The 20,712-nt window shown below is 53.0% G+C and overlaps 6 protein-coding genes across 6 annotated transcripts; 2 read left to right on the plus strand and 4 right to left on the minus strand.

Moving 5' to 3' along the window:
• Positions 1 to 2,430: 2,430 nt before the first annotated feature.
• On the minus strand, positions 2,431 to 4,725 carry EsH8_X_000132 (uncharacterized protein; the record flags this gene model as incomplete). The annotated part of the gene is made up of 5 exons (XM_083274220.1): positions 2,431 to 3,476; positions 3,547 to 3,680; positions 3,759 to 4,118; positions 4,189 to 4,220; positions 4,285 to 4,725. 5 exons carry the CDS (start codon positions 4,723 to 4,725, stop codon positions 2,431 to 2,433), a joined length of 2,013 nt encoding a protein of 670 aa, XP_083119612.1.
• Positions 4,726 to 5,894: 1,169 nt separating this feature from the next.
• On the plus strand, positions 5,895 to 8,148 carry EsH8_X_000133 (uncharacterized protein; the record flags this gene model as incomplete). The annotated part of the gene is made up of 8 exons (XM_083274221.1): positions 5,895 to 6,106; positions 6,433 to 6,566; positions 6,638 to 6,668; positions 6,743 to 7,157; positions 7,232 to 7,319; positions 7,382 to 7,531; positions 7,625 to 7,886; positions 7,998 to 8,148. The coding sequence occupies 8 exons, from the start codon at positions 5,895 to 5,897 to the stop codon at positions 8,146 to 8,148; spliced, it is 1,443 nt and encodes a 480-aa protein (XP_083119613.1).
• A 900-nt stretch (positions 8,149 to 9,048) lies between these two features.
• EsH8_X_000134 (uncharacterized protein) lies at positions 9,049 to 10,287 on the minus strand (the record flags this gene model as incomplete). Its single annotated transcript, XM_083274222.1, has 2 exons — positions 9,049 to 9,776; positions 9,942 to 10,287. The coding sequence occupies 2 exons, from the start codon at positions 10,285 to 10,287 to the stop codon at positions 9,049 to 9,051; spliced, it is 1,074 nt and encodes a 357-aa protein (XP_083119614.1).
• Positions 10,288 to 11,826: 1,539 nt separating this feature from the next.
• Positions 11,827 to 13,923, plus strand: EsH8_X_000135 (uncharacterized protein; the record flags this gene model as incomplete). Its single annotated transcript, XM_083274223.1, has 2 exons — positions 11,827 to 13,133; positions 13,209 to 13,923. The coding sequence occupies 2 exons, from the start codon at positions 11,827 to 11,829 to the stop codon at positions 13,921 to 13,923; spliced, it is 2,022 nt and encodes a 673-aa protein (XP_083119615.1).
• A 924-nt stretch (positions 13,924 to 14,847) lies between these two features.
• Positions 14,848 to 17,004, minus strand: EsH8_X_000136 (uncharacterized protein; the record flags this gene model as incomplete). Its single annotated transcript, XM_083274224.1, has 1 exon — positions 14,848 to 17,004. One exon carries the CDS (start codon positions 17,002 to 17,004, stop codon positions 14,848 to 14,850), a length of 2,157 nt encoding a protein of 718 aa, XP_083119616.1.
• Positions 17,005 to 17,748: 744 nt separating this feature from the next.
• On the minus strand, positions 17,749 to 18,857 carry EsH8_X_000137 (uncharacterized protein; the record flags this gene model as incomplete). The annotated part of the gene is made up of 3 exons (XM_083274225.1): positions 17,749 to 18,355; positions 18,463 to 18,695; positions 18,753 to 18,857. The coding sequence occupies 3 exons, from the start codon at positions 18,855 to 18,857 to the stop codon at positions 17,749 to 17,751; spliced, it is 945 nt and encodes a 314-aa protein (XP_083119617.1).
• Between the last annotated feature and the right edge of the window lie 1,855 nt (positions 18,858 to 20,712).

A 20,712-nucleotide genomic window follows, 5' to 3' on the forward strand; every position in this document is an offset into this window, starting at 1 on the left:
CCCATGATGCTGGGCTTGCTTATCCTTAGCATCATCCACCCTGGACGAGTTCTCAAGGGTCCCAACTCGGACTTCCCTAGGAAAGGTTGCCGACAGAGGCGCAAAGAAAAGAAGGAAAAGAAAGACGCAAAGAAGGCTGCCAAGGAGGAGAAAATATTGGCCAAAGAAACAAAGAAAAGAATGAAAGAGCAGAGCAAGAAGAAAACATTCTACGGACAGGCATCAGAGATTGACCGGGTGAGCTATGAAATGGGTCTTATTGACAGAAGCAATCATGAGCCCATGCGGTAGGCTGACGGGATCGCGAGAGCTAGAACAGGGCCAGTACTGTTGGTATCGCAGGATTACTTCATTAATACCGGCAAAGATAGTACCCCTCGGCATTTGCTCTCTGGGAGACAGGTGAAGAGGACAGCGATGGGTATCGGATGTTGAACTGTAGGTGTCCTTCAGTTCCGTTCTCGTAGCACCACCTCATCCAACGGACCTTCGGGAACGGCTCCGCATACCTCCTAAGAAATGAAATAACACAGTTTGCCATGCCAGGAGTATTTAAATCATCCCCAGATGCCACTTGTGTGAACACCAAGGCAGTCAAAGAAACATTTATGACCGGCTCTTGTGGGGACACCATCCTATAAGAATCAGTAATGCCATTCGTAGGTTAATTGAAAACTGAATGAATGTCCCTACCAGATTTTCCCGGAAACTTTTTCATGTCCAACGCCGCTCTGAGAAATCAACCCGTCCTGACGTCTGCGCTTCCAGAAAAGTCGCTCTGGTGCCCCTATTTTATGTGAAATCTCATTATAAATGAGACATTCACCTGAAAGGAAGGTCCAGTCATGCTCAAAATGACCCGAATCATCGATCGTAGGAGGAGTCACCTCATCTGGTCAATGGCTGATCAGATATTCGTCCACCATCTGCCACCAATCCCATTCCTCGAGACTTGAGTGATTGTCCATCACCGGTATACAGATCTGATGTATGGCTCTTTCTCCATCAGCATCCGGGTTACAGACAAGGAGGATGGTAGGTGGGTTATCGTCCTGAAGCGGGCCGAAACGTTTTCTGACTCCGGATATTTCTCGCCCTGGTCCATGTATCATGGCGTCCCTGAAGACTACTTTCATCTTCTTGAATTTCTCTGTAGAAAAGGCTTGTCTGTTCCAGAATGTGGTTGAATAGTCTGCGGTATGACCAGTACTGCTTGTGATATGGTTGTAGGTGCCGACAGGGTACTGGTTGATTGAAGGAGGTGCGTTAGGCGAAGGCCATTGCGTAGGTGTTGATTGACGGGGACCTTGCATTCCCCAAGACTTAGTGATGCCAATCCTGCTGTTTGGGCCGGTGATGCTGGAGAATCTGGGGCGGTATCATACTTACAAGAATTGCCACGAGCAGATCTACCTTTCGCAATACCTGGTCGATTTTTTTGTGAAGCTCAATTTTTTGTGAAGCTTTTGAAAGTCTCGAAGCAAACCTTCTTCAAGTGGGTGAGCTACCTTTTGAGGGGTATGTGGGGATGTCATCGGCGCCATGTTGTTTGGAGTGCTCCGCAAACCAGCCAAATTAAGAATTAGGAAATTGAGAAGAAAGTGGGAGCCACCCGGTGGTCTCTGGCCTCATCTTAATCTCTGATCGGTAGCTGAATGCACGTTAAACTTTTAGCAATTAATTATTAAGGCTGCAGCTTCCTACTAGTTATATGATTTTTTTAAAGAAAAAAGGCCTTGGTTATTTATAAAACAGCTGACTTTATATTTTTAAAGATTTTAACTATGTAATGCACATATAATAAGGTGGTATTTACGAGGCCTTTTTGATAATAAAGAGGATAGTATTAATAGATACTAATTTATTTTAAGCTATATAGTGAAATGGAATAGTAGGGATGGATGGGCGCAAGACACCACAACACACCCAGCGACTACCACGCACCCTAGGTTCCGGCTACCATAGAGTGACTTCCCGTCCGCAGAGCAACAGAAGTGTCAATCGTCTGTCAGAGATGGGCCTGATCAGGCCTATTCTGAACAGACACTCGCACTTTCTGGGCTGCACGGGGAGGGTCGAGAGTTTGCCTTGTTGCTCAGTGGTCACCTCCGCCACAGTCGCACGCGCGCACAAGTGAGTTCGTAGAAGATCTCTAGATTACGCAAAGAAAGGAGTATTCATGTGATGGTGTCTGCCGATGTCTGATCACGCTCAATCTGTTCTGATCAGGTCTAAATACCTGCTGATGACTAAGGAAAAAGACAGGATAGTGATATTAGTATCTAGGGCTGGCAAAACAATATCTTGGTTGTGACCGGTAACGTGGCTATTATTAGATGCGTTGATACCAAAGCTTTCGAATGATGCCTATTTGTATTGTCTAACGCCGCCACACCAATATCTCACTTTTGTGACATGGCGTCTCGCGTCTTAACCAGTGCCGCCGCACCCACTAACATGTCCGCCAGAGTCGTGAGGCACCTTGTCGTTGTCGAAGCACCGCGAACGCGTCCAGATGGGGGTATTGAAGCTGGCCGCCCATTCGTTGCCGTTTTCATCCGGCTTGTCGTAGTACCAGAACTTCCAGTGCGTTGGGGCGGAGCCAATGCAGTTCTTGACCTGCTTCTTGAGCGTGTCCTGGCCGAAGTCGGCCGTCGCCCAGCCGCCGCCGTGGATGAAGATACTGTTGAGGACGAGCTTGTACTGGCTCTTGCAGTCGCCGACGGGCTCCCGGTACACCGGCCACACGCGGTTGTTGCGCTTGATGTCGACGCGATACGTGTACTCGCCGCGGATCCACTTGCCGCCGAACTTCCAGTTCATGGGGTTGTTGGAGTCGCTGCCGTCGCAGCCGTGGATGATCTTCTTGAAGGCCTCGAGGCACTCGTCCTTGTTGAAGGACCCGGCCTTCTCCGACAGCTCAATCTTGAATGTGTTCTCGTCCGGGGTTCCCGGGTTGTAGTTCTTCTCGATCGACCACCCGACCGCGTGGCTGGGCGCCTGCAGCGTGTTGCAGAAGTCCTGGTAGTTCGCATCCAGGACGTGGGGGTGCGCGTAGGCTTTGGAGCCCTCGGCCTGCCAGCAGTGGAATTCGTCAAACTTCTTGCAGCTCGGGTCCTGACCGAGGACCTCTGCCCGGAGCTTGATGAGACGGTCCATGGCGAAGGAGGCCATGGTCACGTGCCCCTGCTCGTTCGGGTGGAAAATCTTGCCAAATGTGTCGGGAAGACCCATGCCCAGGGTCAGGTCAAAATCGTCGTCACCTGGGCAGGTTGGTGGAGTAGGGGTATCTCGCGGGCTCAGCTGGTGCAGCGAGACAGCCCGCGGATCGGGTGAGTTATACAAAGTTGACTTGTATAGATCAGTCTTGGTGAGCGCTGCCTTGGCTTGCGCATTCTCCCAAATCTGGCGTTCTCGGATCTCCCACGTTGTGGCATTCTCTGGGTTGAAACCCCTCTTCTTGAGCTCGGTTCGTTCTGCAAATTAATCTAGTTAGTTTTCTGTTGAATCGGATCGCACGTTCAAATGATTTGCTTGATCGCCTACCTCTGTAAGTTCTAGTGTTGCCCTTGAAGAATTGCAAATCAGGCTGGTCGGGTTCAGGGTAAGCGCCCACGCCCTTCGGATCGCAAAACTGACCCCTGACGCCCTCATAAACCCATCGATCCCAGTCTGCAAAGCTATATTTTCCCCCAAACATCAGAATCAACATACATGGAGAGTTGTCGTGGCATACGAGACACTGTGTAGATGCTTACCCAAGCTTGTACTTGATGTTGCCGTTGGCCTTCACGTCGTTGATGACGTCCTTCAGGGCGTCATTTATGGCAATGACAAGCCCGTTGAATCGCTTGCGACGAGCCACGGTCAGGTCAAGTGGTGTTGCAAACCAGTTCTTTGTGAAAATAGACGACTTTGCCCAATTTTGGTCTTTCACACAAATGTCTTCATCATCTGTGTTGAAGAACTGTGCATAACCATTGTAGACAACAACGCTGTCCTTTGCCATCTTGTCATTGAGGGCAAGCAGGATCGACTTGATGTTGGGCTTGAGGATTGTGCTGAGGTTTTCTTCAGCCTTCTTGATGACCTCGTCGCAAACTGATTCGCCATAGTACCTGTGTTGCAAAATGTGTCAGCAGATTGAAAAGACTTGTATCGGCAGGTCCGCATCGTTTGTGTACTCACGGCAATATGACACACTTCATGATCATTGCAGCCTATTTCAATCAAGTTAGCAGAGCCACTCCATGCAACTCTCATCACGGTTTATAGGTGACCCACAAGGCAAAGATCGTTACCACCACCCGTCAGCACAACCAGGTTCAAATCAGTTTCGAGACTGTCAGTGACCTGCTTGTAGATTTCGTCGGAGCGAGCGCCACTGCAGGCGGGATATTGAAATTTGGAAACAGACGAGCCAAACATGCTGTTCAGTACCATGGGGTAGCTCTGGTCGTATCGTGAGCATTCCCAGTCCTTGTTATGGAAGCCCTGGCCAAGCTGACGGCCGGCGCCGATGCCCGCCGTGTAGCTATCACCAATGGCGGCCCATTTCTTGATCCAACTCAAGTTGGCAGGGTCCGTGTCCCGCTTGGTCAGGACATCGAACGCATCATTGGGCGACGTGTCGTTGTCGTTGTTGGCAGTGCGCGGGATGATGTGTGAGGCTCCTGAGCTGAGGAGCAAGCTCCACGCTGTGGCAACCCAAGCACAATGCCTCATTGTGCTTTACGCTATGGCCGTGTAGGCGTTTAGCAATGATGCTTTCTAGAGTATTGGGGGAAGGTGTATCTGAGCAAAATCGGGACTTACACTGATGATCTATCCTCTCCGTGTGACCCTTTCTTGTCGTAGAGGAATCTCAATCAGGTCTGTGTAGAAAACATGAAAAAAGGAGAGAGAAGGAGTGACTGAAGAAAAAAAACACCAAGATAGTCGGGAACGAGGGAGCTCCAAACGACTGGCTTGTGAGATCAAAGACTTGACAACCGCCAGTTGCCGCCTAGAGGATGGATGATATCTCGTGTAAGTAGGTGGCCCGGCCGTCGATGGCCGAAGGCGAACAGGGCTTTGTCTTGGCTCGCCCACCAATACAGCAAGCGTAGGAGGCATGTGCCAGCGGCCCAGGAATGGCCGATGAAAACCTCTGGGGGTCTAGAATCAAAACCCCTGCTGGTCGAGTAATGAGCATCTCAAGGATCGTTCCATAAAGGTGGATGCGTGTGTTGCGTTCCTCACCCCTGCTTGATCGAGGACCCCACACCGTATCCGGACAGGGTGCACTTGACACTGGCTGGATACCGCAAGGATCCGACCGAGCTGGTAGGGTTGCAATCCTGAATGCGCGTCGTAACCAAACATTGCTCGCCATGGTGAACTACTGCGATGCCGCGGCTTCCTGCGCCAGTCTTGCTGAAATGAAGACCGCCCACTAGCGCTCAGGTAGATCCACCAGAGTTTCCAGCTCGATGGCCGTGGTAATGTTCCGGGGATGGCCGAGGCTGTGTGCCCCTGGTAAAAGTCAGGGTTAACTGTCACCTACCCATCTACCAGGGGGCATGGTGGGGGCCGCCACCAGGCTATGGAGTGTTGGGTATTCTGCTCCGTAGCGTTATTGCTGGCACTTGGCTGCCTACATGGTGATAGGAGTGGGCTCGCGAGACTTCAGAGGCCGCAACGTCTTTCGCCTCTTCCGACTGCTCTTTCAAGGCTGCAAGACATTTGGGCTCTTCCGACCACAACGCCCACCCATCTCTGCTCCGTTCTTTACCAGACTTCTACTCGGACCCTCTAGAGAAGGCAGATCTCGCACCCAGCCTTCGTCCAACACCCCGAGGAGACACGACCGCCAACTCTCAAGTCGCTTTCAGACTCTGGCTGCCGTTGTGAAGATGGGAGGCATGTCGTCGCCGCCAGGGCGGCTTAGCTGCCTCAAGGCGTTCCTCTTTGGCGCAATCGTCCTTGCCGGTCGTGTTGTTGCTCAAGACGGTGCCACTTTTGCCGACATCGTAGCGCAGACTGGGTTCGCCGCTGCCGCCGAGGAAGACAAAGACTACACCTGTAGCAAAACCAAAGCGTGCAAGCTTGGCTGCTGCGGCAAGCTGTAAGTGACTGCGACAAATCCATTCGGTTTTGTGTTTCTGCGCATGCCCGAAATAAAGATGCTAACAGCAGTGTCTTTTGTTCTTTACAGCGATGCTGAGGGCAACGGCATTTGCGGTCTCGGACCCGATTACTGCGGTGCAGACTGCTATTCCTCATGCAGCGAGAAGAGCGAGTGCGATCCAGGCTGGGGAATGGAGTGGTCGTCCGCTTCCACATGTCCCCTCAACGTTTGCTGCTCCAAGTAGGTTCCTTGATCTGTCCCCCGTTGATAATCAGCGGTGGGATACCGTGTATTTCTAACAAATGGGCGTTCTCGTCTACTAGATTCGGATTCTGCGGTACTACGGTAGACTTTTGCGACGGCAAGACGGTTCCCAACCCGCAGTGCAGCGGTACCAGTTCCGATAAGCGGACAATTGGATACTATGAGGGTTGGAATTATCAAAGACCATGTGGCAGTAAGTGGTGCTCGCTGTAGCTTGTTGGTTGATGGTAATGTCTTGGCACTAACAGTTACACCGTAAAACAGATATGGAACCAGAGGATATACCGCTGGGATGGTAAGCGCCTACGTTCTCCGTAAAACTTTTTACTGGAGATCTAGCAACTAACGACGTGGTCTCCTTTGTAATAGGTACACTCACATCAACTTCGCGTTTGCCCTGATTGATCCTGTTACTTTCCGCATGGCTCCCATGGACGAGGGCACTGCCTCGAGATACAAGCGAGTATCAGCCCTGAAGGAGCTGTCTCCTGGACTGGAGGTCTGGATTGCCATTGGCGGCTGGGCCATGAACGACCCCGGCCCGTACCGCACGACCTTTTCAGACCTTGCCAAATCCACCGAGGCCCAGGACAAGTTCTTTGAGTCGCTCATCACTTTCCTCTTCAACAACGACTTTGACGGCGTTGACCTGGACTGGGAGTATCCTGTGGCTGAAGACCGTGGTGGCCGCGAGGAGGACTTTGACAACTATGTCACGTTCCTGGCAAGACTCCGGGACCGGCTCAACAACAGCGGCCGTCAATTCGGACTGACCCTGACTCTGGTAAGTGACACTTCCATCGCCCAATTTCTTATTTGACTCTCTTTTGCGTGTGACTTACTCATTTCTACTCTTAGCCGGCTTCGTACTGGTACCTTCGGGGCTTCAACATCCAGAAGCTCGAGCCGTACCTTGACTGGTTCAACATCATGACTTACGATATCCGTAAGTTGACTAAACCCTGCATAATTTTCTTCACCGAGCTTGGTGGCTAACTTCGCGCATAGATGGTGTTTGGGACAGCACTGTCAACTCTATTGGTGCCTATGCCTACGCGCACACCAACCTGACGGAGATTGAGATGGGCCTCAACCTCTTGTGGAGAAACAACATCAACCCGGAGCGCGTGGTCATGGGACTGGGCTTCTACGGCCGAAGTGAGTATCTTCAAACCGTGCTTTGAGACATCATCGTCTTCCTTCTCTGGCGGAAGAAAAGACCTGCTCGTTACTAACACGCGTCGCTTCCAGGCTTCACCATGGCGGACCCAGGCTGCATGTCCGCCGGATGCCCGTTCACGTCCGGCGCTGACGGCGGTGCGTGCACGGGCACACCGGGTGTCCTCTCGGCCGCAGAGATCCACGACATCGTCGACAAGGGGGCCACAGTTACGTTTGACGAAACCGCGGCCGTCAAGATCGCCACCTGGAACTCGAACCAGTGGGTCAGCTGGGACGACGCCGAGACGCTCAAGCTCAAGATCGACTATGCTAACCAGAGATGTCTGGGAGGGTAAGCACCGCCTTTTGCCGCATCTGCACCCTTTCCTTACCATAGATCCTTCCCCACGTACATGACTTTAATCTGGCCATGACCAATAACTAACGAAACAATCGCAAACAGTACCATGGTGTGGGCCATTGATCTTGACGACGGCTCATTAATTGAGGCCCTTGGCGCCAACATCAAGCGCAAGAAGACCGAAAACCGCAACGTGACCAAGCCTTACCAGCAGATCTTGTTCAGGCCGGGGTATGCCAAGCTTGAGCTTTAGAGTATTGGAGAAGGAGGGGAAAAACTTGGAAACAGCGGCACAGTGAACAACGTAGGGGAGGGTTAGGGGGAGGAGGGAGGAGGGATAGGGATAGATCGAAAGGGGGAAGGGGAGAGAAAAGAGGAGTTTCTTCCACGCTTTCTTGTAATACTATGTTAATTGAGACGGATAATAAGCTCAAATTTGAACACCGATCTGAAGACAATTTCCAGCCTTTGAGTTTTGTTTGATAATTCTTTTGCGATGAATAGTTCAGTTCAGGCAATAAATTGTTGGATTACCCAGCCAGATTACGGGCAGGCGGTCAGGCCGCGGGAAGCGGCAGCAGTCGGGCCCGGAGATTCTACCTCCGGGCTGCCAACGGCGATATTTTCACATCTGCTGCTTCCGCTGCCTACCTTTACTTTCTTCCTTACACACACACAGATCTACAGAATACAATACCAGATTTGCTCTTCTTTGCTTTTACCACCCGTACGGGTGTATCCTGTGATACCAACATAAACGCTGTGGTATGTGGTGGGGCGACGCCAACGAACGAGCCTACATCTTGATGAGTCCTGCGGGTTTGCTTTTTTCACGACGATGTGGTCAATTGAAGGTCGCCGACTTCATTACGCCATCGACCCTTCTTACGCCAGCACAAATTGTTGCACATAGTGGTACGTGAAGAAATGTGTAATATCTTATAAGTGAGCGTATTTATACTAGGTAGGTAGGATAGGTGTTCATGTAAAGTGTAAAGAATCGAAACTGCCTAGAAGCTTTGAAATAGAGAAGATGTCGGGAAATACAACTGGTGCCCATGACAAGCCCTGGACCATTCTCTTGCCGTGTACGCCCGAACGAACCGTGCACAGCTTGCGCTACTCTCATCCGCCGCCCCCTCTCTCGTCACTATCAAGTCGAGCAGGCAATCTTGAGAAAGTTGGCTTGGTGTGAATTGCTCGCCTCGTTGAGCAGCTTGACCGAGGGCCTGGAGTAGTCGCCAGAGTAGAGCTCCTGGATGCCCTGGACGTCGAGCGGGCTGGGCGAGGTGTTGACGGTGATGTCGGAGCCGTCGGGCTTGGTCAAGAACTTGACGCCCAAGAGGTAGGTGTTGTAGATCATGATGGACTTCCAGTCGACCTCGTCGGGGCCCAGGCTGCCCATGGCCAGCTTGTTGCCCACGATGTTTTCCTGGTCCGGCAGGTACCCGCTGGCGGCGAAATCGAAATTCCTGGCCTCGCGCACGTCGTGGCAGATCTTCTGGTGCGCGGCCTCGGCGTCGCCAAACACCCTTATGGCCTTGTCCAAGGCCTCGTCGTAGCCCTCCAGAGTCTCGCAGGGGAAGTTGCTGCTGGTGAAAGCTGTGCCGTCGTAGTCCATGTCTGGGTTAAACTCCTTGGCCCAGTAGGCTGGCATCTGGTGCTCGTGCATGAGACCCCAGGCGTGACCCAGCTCGTGAGCAATAATGGTAGGCCACTTCCATTCATGCCCTTCAGGGGGGTCGGGGATGTCGGGGTCATCGTCAGGGAGGACGAGTCTCATGATGGGCCCGTCAAATCGGGGAGTGACGGGCGAAAGGGCAGCGTGAGTTGCATGACTTCCATCGTTCTCGAACTTGACCAAAAGACATTTCCCTCGATCTACCATCACAGGCCCATCCCGTCTCGTTAGTCTTATTTCGTATCATCGAAGAAGAAATGGTGCATTTGGATATGGGCTGCAGGAGCCGGAAAATAAAAGAAAAAGAAAAAGAAAAAGAAAAAGAAAAAGTTAAGAAAAAGAAAAAAAGGGGCCTGGCAACACACCGGCTTCGCAAGCGCTCAGAGAGACTTCTTCGTATGTGAACTCGTCGGCCGCAAGGCCCATATTGGACCAAAGCTCAAAGGCAGACCTAAAGTGCTTCTCCATCGGTTTCGAGAACATCTCCTCTTCGAAAGCGTACGTGATCTTCTTGTTCGGCCAAAGGTGAACATCTTCATTTCCAGTACCTGTCTCGACACCGTGCCATCGCTTCTGCGCTCGCCCCTCGGTCGCGTTGGACCGGAGGCTCTTCCTGATGGGCGCTCGAAGCTCTGGCATCAATCCCCTGCCGCCCGCCTCGACGCCGAGGGCGAGGCACGAAACCAGGAGCGAGACCAAGAAAGGCGCCATGTTGCTGCAGCACGCGAAAAGTGCCTGAAAAAAGAACGAAATGAAGGTTAGAAAAACGAGTGTGAATGACGGGCGATCAAGAGTCGACCTCCTGAACGTGTCGATGGCAGCAAAGCGAAAGAATGGAAGTTCGACGAGGAACGAGGACGCGATGCCGACGATAGTGACAAGAGAGCAGCAGCGGCCTTTGTCGGACAGGTTCGCCATCCCCTTTCCCTCTCAAGTCCTCGAGTCGACGACGCCCGGAAGCACGTGAGAGCGTAGCGCCACCCTCCTCCCCCTTCCGCGGGATGGATGCACATAGGGCGATATGCTCCGCTTGCCTGGCCTGGAAAGTGGAATCCCGTATGGAAGCGGGCCGGCGTCGCCTAGCCTAGGGACTGGGATTAGTCCGAGCCTGTCCGTCCCAGCGGCAAAGCAAAACTCGCTATCGGGTCCGGCCCCTGCAACGCCCAACGGCCGGCCGCTCTGGAACTGCCCGACTCAAGGCAGTAGGAAGGTTCACTAGGCTGGCGCCAGGCTCGGAAATTCCGTTAAATGAACGGTCTCATTCTGTTCAACATCCGATATTGATCAGGTGGACGACTATGCCGGGGACAAATGCTGCTGCCTACATGGGTGGGGTTTTGGTGTTTTCTCTACTGAAGCGTACCTGCATGAGGCCCCTGTGGAGGCAAAATCGTCTAGTGTAGTGTAGTGTAGTGGCCCCGGAGGATCTCTGAACGTGCAAGGTTGGGAAGGGCAATGTGGCAAGCTTTGGGGATGCATCTCAGTCCGCGGGTATATCCCTGCTTTGAGTTAAGCTTGATTTTGGCGGGACACACAATACGGCGGGTCGAAGGGTCAGAGGATCGAAGGATCGAAGGATTGCGGGCCAGAGGCATTTCTGCATTCTGCAGCTATCGAGTTCTGGGATACCGCATCGCCGTGATGCCACACAGTTCGGCGCTAACAGTGCCGCAGGCCCCCCCTGCTTGCACGCACCGGGATGTTCGGGTGTGGGGGTTGTAGGGCGGGTACCTTGCATGTCTGCAGCTTAAGGCTTTGGAATCATGAAGGATCGTTAATCTTGAACGACTCTGCTTGCCCGAATAGGACTCGTCCCCTATACCGACGACGATTCAGGCCCTCGTCGCTCCCGCGACCGCCCGCCTGCTCCGAGAGCCATTGGGCCGAGAAGCCGCTGGAATAGCATGATTCGGTTTGCCACCACTCAATCGGTCCTTTGACAACTCTGCCCTGAAGTCTGCTTCAAGTGCCAAGAGCTGCCAGCGGAGATTAAGGGGACAACTCGAGCAGACGCAAAATCAAACTTGTCATCAATCCGGACGAAGGAAGCCCAGGCAGCCCCGCGTCTGTTCTTCGAAGACTCGGCAAGCCACGAGACTGAGAACCACTGGGTTTACCTCTGTCCTGCCAGAGTTTCAAAAGTTTGAGTTCCTCAGGTCTCCAACCATCTGCCCAAGTCAGTTGTTCTGCGCGGCTTCTGCTGTTTTCCCCTCTTCTAACACTGGTCAGACTAGAAGAAATCAGCCCGCGATGCCTTCGCTCTACCGCGGCAACCTTGCCGCCGCTGTGGCCATGGCCACAGCCCTCATGCTCCCGGGGGCCGTGATGGCGGCCCTTCCTGCGCCAGGTCCGACTCTGCCCAACACAGCAGCCAACTGCAACCTGTACTACGTGGCCCAGGCCGGCGACGGCTGCTACAAGGCATGGTCTGCGGGAAAGATCACCGAGGACCAGTTCTTCCTGTACAACCCTGACGTCTCTCGCGACTGCGCGACCAACTTCTGGCCGGGGAATGCCTACTGCATTGGTATCGACCCGACGATGACGACGACGGCCAAGCCGACGACGACAACGAGCAAGCTGACGACGACGACAACGAGCAAGACAACGTCAACTTCGACCTCGTCGCGGGTCATTGAGTCCAACACGAGTCTCTACTCGACACGGTTCCCCGTGACGAGCTGGAAAATTACGACGCCGACATCAGGCAACACGTTCCCGCCTGAGAGGACGCAGGCCGGACAGCCGAGCTATTGCATCGACTGGCACTACGTGGGAGTCGGCGACTCTTGCCCGCAGATTGCTCACCGCTATGGTATGGTCATTGACGACCTGCTCGACTGGAACCCGGAGCTGCTCGACGACTGCTCAGGCTTGCAGCTCGGCTGGTGGTTGTGCGTTCGCATCCAGCCCCAGACGTCCCTGACCCTCACATTCAACCCCCCCGACGGCACCGTCCAGATCCCCGACGCGACTTCCTACGTCCCCACCACGGTCGTGCCGAACCCGTCCTTCACGCCGACTCCGAGCCACGGAGCCATGCCGTCCAACTGCAAGTCTTACTACTTTGCCCAGGCAGGCGACCGGTGCGACAACGTGCTGGCCGCGAACACGCTCTTGACCCGTGATCAGTTCTTTGCCTGGAACCCGGTGCTGAACAGCAACTGCGACGGCCTGTGGTCCGGCGTCTACTACTGCGTCTGGGCCGGCGGCGACTCGGCCCTTCCGGCCCCACCGACGGTTACCACCAAGCCGAGCGCCGCCGCCCCGAGCATCGTGTCAAACTGCGCGAGCTGGTACCTGGCCACCAGCGGCGACACCTGCCAGCTCATTGTCGACATGTTTGGCCGCTTCAGCCTGGCCAGCTTTGTCTCGTGGAACCCGTCGGTCGGCACCACGACCTGCGCGGGAATCAAGGACGACGTGTACTACTGCGTCGCCGTCCCCGGCACGCCGACCACCCGCACCACGACCATTCCCTCGGCTACGTCCCCGGCCGACCCGCCAACCCAGAGCGGAATCGCGGAGGACTGCACTAGCCTGTGGCAGGTTTCTACGTAAGTTGATTATCCAACACTTTGCTCGCCCCACAGTTGCCCAGTACTGCTTGCTGACGATGCCATGACACCCAGCCTCGACACTTGTGCGTCCATCGTCAAGGCCAAGGACATTGCCCTCGCCGACTTCTTCAAGTGGAACCCGTCCGTCGGCAGCGGAACCACCTGTTCCAACCTGCTCCCGGACTACAACGTGTGCGTCATGGCGGAGGGCGGCTCGCAGCTGCCGCCAACGGCGACTCAGGTCCCGGTGACATCCGGCTCCGTCTCGACCTCCACTTCCGCATCCACGCCGACATCTAACCCCGTCGTCATCAGCACGGACGGCACGTGCAGCGGCACTTCGGGCTTCACCTGCACGGGCTCCACCTTCGGCGGGTGCTGCTCCAGCGTCGGGTGGTGCGGCGACACTACGGGCCACTGCGGCGTCGGATGCCAGTCGGAGTTTGGCGAGTGCACCGACATCGGCGACGAAAAGATCAGCACGGACGGCAGCTGCGGCGGCACTCTGGGTTACACGTGCGCCGGCTCGACTTTCGGCGACTGCTGTTCCGAGTACGGCTGGTGTGGAGACACCGACGGGCACTGCGGCACCGGCTGCAACTCGGCCTTTGGAATCTGCCCCGGCGATCCCAAGACGCCCAGCACCGACGGCTCCTGCGCGGGCACCCTGGGTTACACGTGCGCGGGCGCTGCCTTCGGCGCCTGCTGTTCCGAGTACGGATGGTGTGGAGACACCGACGCGCACTGCGGTGCGGGATGTGTGGCCGACTTTGGCCAGTGCACTTGATAGCCCGGCCGACAAAAGAAAGTCTGGCATCATTTTGGTGGGCAGCATGTTAATCTGCAACTGCTGGTGTTTTTTTACATATAGAGAGGGAGACAAAAGACTATGGTGTATATCGTCGTACGAAAGTTGTAATCAGTCGTTCATAAAACAGTCTAGTGAGACACTTTCATTTGTTTTTTATATCCTCCCGAGCCTGTCGTAAGCAGCTAGAGACTCAGTTATAGCAGCACCCAACCATATGACACGGAATCTAGTGCTAGCAGCTTTGCAACAAATTACACAATGATACATAAGGAGAACCTCCCAACTGACGATGGCCTTATCACCCCACAACATGAACTGCCCCGCCAAGGGTCTAGGATGCCGAGTTCCGATTAACCGATTTGATTGCTGCCTTGCTGAATTCCTCTCCTCATATCTCCCGTCTTCCACACTTGCTGACGACAACCTAGAAACACCGCCATGTCAAGATTTCGAGAGCAATCCGACGCTGAAAAGCAGGCACATCTCACCCACAGCGCAGCCACAGACTGCGGAGACCATGTTTCGTCAAAGAATACTTGCTCTGTTAAGTTGACAGCCAGTAATCATCGCGAGCAAGCTGGTATTGCGGGCATCGTTACGTCACTCGGTCGGAGTCGTAAGCCGCTAGTAACTCACCCCAAACGTTGGGAGCCCCGACCGAGGAACTAATGACCATTATTTCGGACGAATAGAGTTTTGTGGATCGTTATATTCACTATGTTCTTAGAGCCTGTGTTCAAACTTTCGGGCGTTGAGAGAGTGCACGAGACAGTATTGCTGGTCTGCTGGGCCTTGATGTTTGTTTGGATGTCGGCGATGGTTTACGCCGGTGTGTTAAGGCTCGAACCAGGCCCTTAAGACCGTGGTGCTAGCACTAGAGTGTTTCTATACCCACATCCCCTAATACACCGTGGCATTCTTGTGAAGATTGTTAATAACCAAGCTCTGCAATCCTGTGCCTGTAACATTATTGAGTGGCGCAACAAAGGCCATCTGGCTCCAGCTGAACTGCGTATTGCGACCACCATAGACGAACACCTCAAACCTCCCAGCAAACTCTCCATTAATCCACGCCACGCTGCCATGCAAGACATCCGTTTCGATCTTGATCTCTGCTGGAAGCGTCGATATCGTCACCGGGTCGTGTAATGAAGTTGTCACATTAACCCAAATACGCCCAGGATGCCCGGGATCAAGCTCAAGCGCATCCTTCTCGCTCACGGATCGCAACGGGTATAAGTACCCATCTGCGTTGAAGACGAGACTGCCGTTGCTGTCGAGCGAGAGTGTATTGTCTAGGCTTGAGAGGGCGAAAGGACCCGTCACATTTAGTAACAGAGTGTAATTCATTCCCTTACTGCCATGCCCGATATACACCTCTTCAGCGTCTTTGCTAGCGCGAGTCCACGAGACTAGAGGGCCCGCAGACTCATGAGAGGGAATCACTCGGTCAAGATTCTGCCCTGGTGCAAGAGGCGAGAAGACGTCGATGCTGGATGCAACGTCACCTTCCACGAGTTCTGGGCCACGGCTCCCGCTCCATGAACGAGCACCGACGAGCGCGATTCCTCGGCGCATTGCATAGTACGCTTCGAGTTGAGTAGATGCGTCCGGACCATTATCATTCCATGCCGCCAGAATTGCGCCTTTGTTAGCTGGCGACGCTTCGGGCACCTGCTCGGTTTTGTTGAAAGGGTTATAATCAGCCGGTGTCCACTCCCACCCCGAAACATCGGCGAAGTTTAATACGCGGGTCTCATTGAAGAATTGCGGATATCTAGCAGGTAAGATGGGCATATGGTCATTTTTAATTGACATGTATGCCCACCAATCTTCAGAGTTGATAATGCCGTATCCGGTGTCTGCAAGAAGCAAGGGGTCTGATTGTCCGTATTGCCAATGCTGAATGATGACGTCTTTCGAGATAGTGAGATTTTCTGAAGGCTCTTCCGTCCCCCAAATACGAATTCGCTTGCCTGTTGTGGAGTTGATGAAGTTGGACATCTCGTTGACAAAGCCGATGTAGTCGTCGGCCAGCGTGGCGTCGTACTCATCCGCACCAACATGAACCTCTTTGGTCTCGAACCAAGGAAGGAACTCTGACCAGATGCGTTTTACAGTTGGGATAGTATCCGGATGCGATAAACTGAGCAAGTCGCGCTTCGCAAGAGAGAGCTCTGGCTTCCATTTGGTCAGGTACAGACAGTGGCCGGGAGCCTCGATCTCAGGAATAACAGTCACGCCTCTAGCGGCGCAATGGCTCTGCAGATCGGCGAAGTCCGCTCGACTCAGCGTTTCGTTCTCGCGGCCATGAAGGATGGGCAGCAGTGATTCATCCTCTGGTTTCAAGGAGAAGTGCGAGTAGACGTCTTGCCACGATTCGTTCTTTCCACGATTTAGTGGGTAGTTGTCGGAAAGATGGTAGTGGAACTCGTTCAACTTGAAGAAAGACGCATAGCTGCACAGTTCCTTCAAGAATCCCGGAGCATACCACTTACGCCCAGCGTCGAGCATGAAACCTCGCGTCTCATACGCCGGCCCATCAACCGTTCTTCCGACGGGAAGGCTTCCATTGTGCGAAACTAGAAGCTGGAGCAGAGTCCTCGTCCCCCACCACATGCCGCGTGCTCCTGTGCCGCCGATGACTGCGGCGGTGGGCGAGATGGTAAGCTCATAGCCTTCAGATGTAGGCCTTCCGTTTTCGTAAGTGATTGAGGATTTGTTTCCAGTGAATGAGCCGAGAAGAATGCCGCTAGTGTTTACATCGGAAAGACGATCAACGCGACGCAAAGTCCAGTTTTCGCCTGTAAGCTTGCTGATGTCTTGCTGAAAAAGTGTCGCAAAATCGTATCCACTGGGAGGGATCAAAGTGAGGCCATCCGTATCCGATATGCTGGCGAAACTTCGTTCGATAAAAATGTTCTTGGGACTTGTCGCCGGTGACCACACGGCTCCGGTGGCCGCCGATCCCGATGTTCGGAGCGGGGGCGGGAGGAGTTGGAGACCCCAGGTAAATGCCGGAGCGCATAGGAGCGCCGCGATGATTCCGACAGCCATTGGTGTGATCAAGTACCGGTATGCACGGTTGAACGAAATCCAATTGACAGCCGTTTTCGAAAGTGGTGCGCTCGGTCGGCAATTTCGACAGAACAACACTACTTGTACTACGATTTACCTCATCCGTATCTCCGTTTCCGCTCACGTCATTGAACCTTGATAAGGGAGACCCCGCACGAACCAGCTGGGATCTCAATGTAACAATGCATGTTATGCGATGGTAACGTCACGCGACGATGATCATGAAATCGGCCTGGGGATACCGAACACTGCCAATTTGATCGCGTCGCGTTGCCGAAAATGTTGTCCTCGATAACACCCATTGCATAACCCCACATCCACGACTACTCAGACGCAATAGTTGCTTTTAAAATTAATTGTACAAACACACAGATACAGTAGTACTGAGGCCGATAAGTCTAAATCGCCTCCTCGGCTGCTGATGCCGAAAAGTCGATTCTTGGATCCTTGGAGTGCTTTGTTGATAATTGCAACTTAGAAAAGTAGTACAAAAACCTAGCCAGGGCAAAATGAGATGCGAATTCCCTCCTTGATCTTAGCGCCCAATTAGCACAAAACACCACTGTCGATTATCTGACCGTAAGAGCCGGGATACAAACAGGTAGCTGATGTTAACTCATAAAATTGTGTTCTAAACTATTCGAACACTGTGCTGCCTCATATCCAAACGGGATTTTCCCAGGGCTTCTCAACTTCAGTTTTCGAGCTGGGGTCTCCCATACCTTATTCTGCTTTCCAATACCTCTCCATCATCTCACTTGCCGTGAGTGGCTTAATCTCAGGGAACATCTCGTTCAGCGTCCCTTCCGTCTTAATGCAGGCCTGGCCTGTGGCCATCCACAGCTCAAATATCGCCAAGAATCCCTGCAGCCTCTCTTTAGGGAACTGCGCGTACGAGGCCTTGTGCCCTGGCAGCTCCGAGACCCGCGACGCCCTCAGCATCTCCACGTCATCGTACACAACGTCGAACCGCGTCCCTTTGGCCGCTTCAGCGAGCACGACTAACTCGTTGAAGGTGATCTCGTCGCCGACGACGCGCAGTTCGCGAGACGTGGGCCAGCGGTCGAGGTCCAACGCCGCAACGACGTAGCGTGCAACGTCAAAGGTATAGGTCAGGGTCACTACGGTTTCGCCGTCGCCCGGGATCGCGGCGGCATTGTGGGCCATGTCGAGGATCAGGGTGCTGTGCGGGTGATGCGACTTCAACGCCGGCGGGGCGAAGTAGTCTAGGAAGATGCCGTTGTGGACGGCAGCCCATTCCAGCGAGGTCGAGCGCAGTGCGGAGAGGGATGTAAAATAGTGTTCCAGAGGAGGAAGGATTTTGACGCCGCTGAATTTAGGGGAAAGGACATAAGTGCGAATGTTAGCCGGACTCAAGCCACAGGGTATGATTTCCCAATTCTTGGCGATAGTTGTTGCGAAAGAGGGTGGATTTACTCTTCTGGGTAGCGTATGGCAAACGAGCTGGGGATGAAGCGCTTCGTGACCGAGGAGAGGTCGGCGGCTTTAATGAGGTTGAGCTGGGACGTCGCAAGAGAGGTTGCGGTGATGCCGAAGGCGCTGATGACGGTGTGGACGTTGTGCTCTTCAAGAAAGTGCTTGAGGGCGTTGACGTCAGAGTAGTCAACCTGGTGAGTTGGCGCGAGCGCCTCTTCGCCAGGACTAGGGGTCTAGAGCTCGTTCAGCCTCGCGTGGACTAGTAGGTGTATGTATGTGCGTTTACTCACCTTGCGCGAGAGAATGATTGCTTGGTGATTCGTCTGCGTGGCCATCACCTCGATGAAGGTGCGACCAACTGCACCGGTGCCGCCCGCGATCGCGACGTTAACCATGTTTGCGACTTGTATGGAGGCAGGATAGGAGTTTCTGTGCTTGAGAATAAACTGAACTGTATGAGAGAATAAAGAGTGCAAAAAAACGTATAAGATGGAAGAGAACTTTGACTGATAAATAGCCCGGTTACTGGCTCGAAAGCGAGCCTGGATTTGCTGTTAGCATCACGATCATGCTATGAAGAACTCGTGGGTTTTGTGAAGGGGGCCCATCACCACCTTCGCCCGTGGCGTTAGCGGACGTAAGGCACGGTCTCATGTAGCTTGCTGACGCTAGTTCGGCCGAATTTTGTGCATTTCGCACTTCAGACATCCCCGCTTGGCCCCGTCTTTCGGTGGCCGCGACGTCCTTTCTGTACTCTGTCGGGCTTCAAGTGTCGCGGAGGAACGGGGGCGGCGCTCCTTGTTTGGTTTTGCCTCGGGATTATCGGCGGAATTTGGGCGCGCACGTCCCCGCGTGGGGCTCTCCCGAGCCAACGCCAAAACGCCGAAAAACAAGCTTATTCCGTCTGATGCGCCGAGGAAGGTTAGAGGGAAGGGGGGGTTCGAAATGGCAACTATTCGACGGGGGCGACGGGCTTCGCTGTGAATTTTTCTGGACTACTGTGAGATAGGGGACTTGCGTTCGGGAGGGTATATCCCGGATCAGTGAAGCCACCGTTGGCAATTCAGTCTTGACAATAAGGTTTTAGTCCGCTTCAACTTCTAGATTGGTTGGATTATGTTACTGCATCTGCTTTATTATATGAAGGCATTGGTTCACAGAAACCGACCATCATGTGACACTTTGGTATGTGGCCCCGTGCTGCTGCCCGTGTATTCTCTCCCTCACTCGGAAACAACTGGACTGGAGATAGGACATGCATTATACAGCCCTCTAAATTCGAAGGGAAAAACATTCTTTTACTTGGTCATTAGAATATTTTTGGGAACAACCTGGCTTTATTCCTGGTATCTAATGCCTATTGGTTTATTGAACGAGTATTCACTGCGACCGCAGCCTTAAAGTCAAGGCTGAATCGCGAATCTACTATATCGATGGGGAAATTAACACCAAGTTCAATACGGATTCCAAAGATAACAACGAGGAATTCGGTCCAACAATTCTCGGAATTTGTAAGCTGGCTAGGAAAGCTTTTAGTGTATAGAACGGACGTCAAGCCACAACCGTAGGGGTTTCATTCATCACGTGGAGCAAAAAAGAAGTATCAGACATCTGTTACCTTAGAAAACATCATGTTCCTGATGAAACGCATAGACTCATTCCTTTTTGAGTGTCTTGAATGGAATCCAGTTATCAATCATTTCCATAGTCAACTACCCGCTGAATCATTCATGCATCTATTCAATAGCAAGACTTTGCTGGCCTGCACTATTTCCCACGACAAAAACCCTCTTAATCTGCAGTGTTCGTGGTCTATAGCACTGCGGTGACCAAAAGCATTGATGTCTGGTAACGCCATCTCTCTACCTTCCTGTCTTCAAATCCCCACTCCAACCCTCTCGACTCGGTTCCCATCACATATCTCTCAATTTCTGACATAATCCTTCCCGCCCCACCACGACACTGATATCAATCCATCCTCTTTATCATAACCTAATCCACTAATATCAAGTCACCTATTAACGTCGTTTATAGTGCGCCTAAGACCTTCTCCCCTTTCATCTGCAGCCGTCGAACCAGCAGCCGTCCGCACACTACCTCTTTTCCTACCGGCCAGCTCCAATAAAAATGAATGGCTTAGAGAGGTAGATTAGATGATTTTGTCGCTCCACACAAATATGATTTCAATTAATTTCAATCTATCGTTCCTGCTATATAGTATTTCAAAATATGAGAGAATCGCCAATTGAT

This window comes from Colletotrichum jinshuiense, chromosome 10 (assembly GCF_051148585.1).
Source record: "Colletotrichum jinshuiense chromosome 10, complete sequence".
Classification (NCBI taxonomy): Eukaryota; Fungi; Ascomycota; class Sordariomycetes; order Glomerellales; family Glomerellaceae; genus Colletotrichum; species Colletotrichum jinshuiense.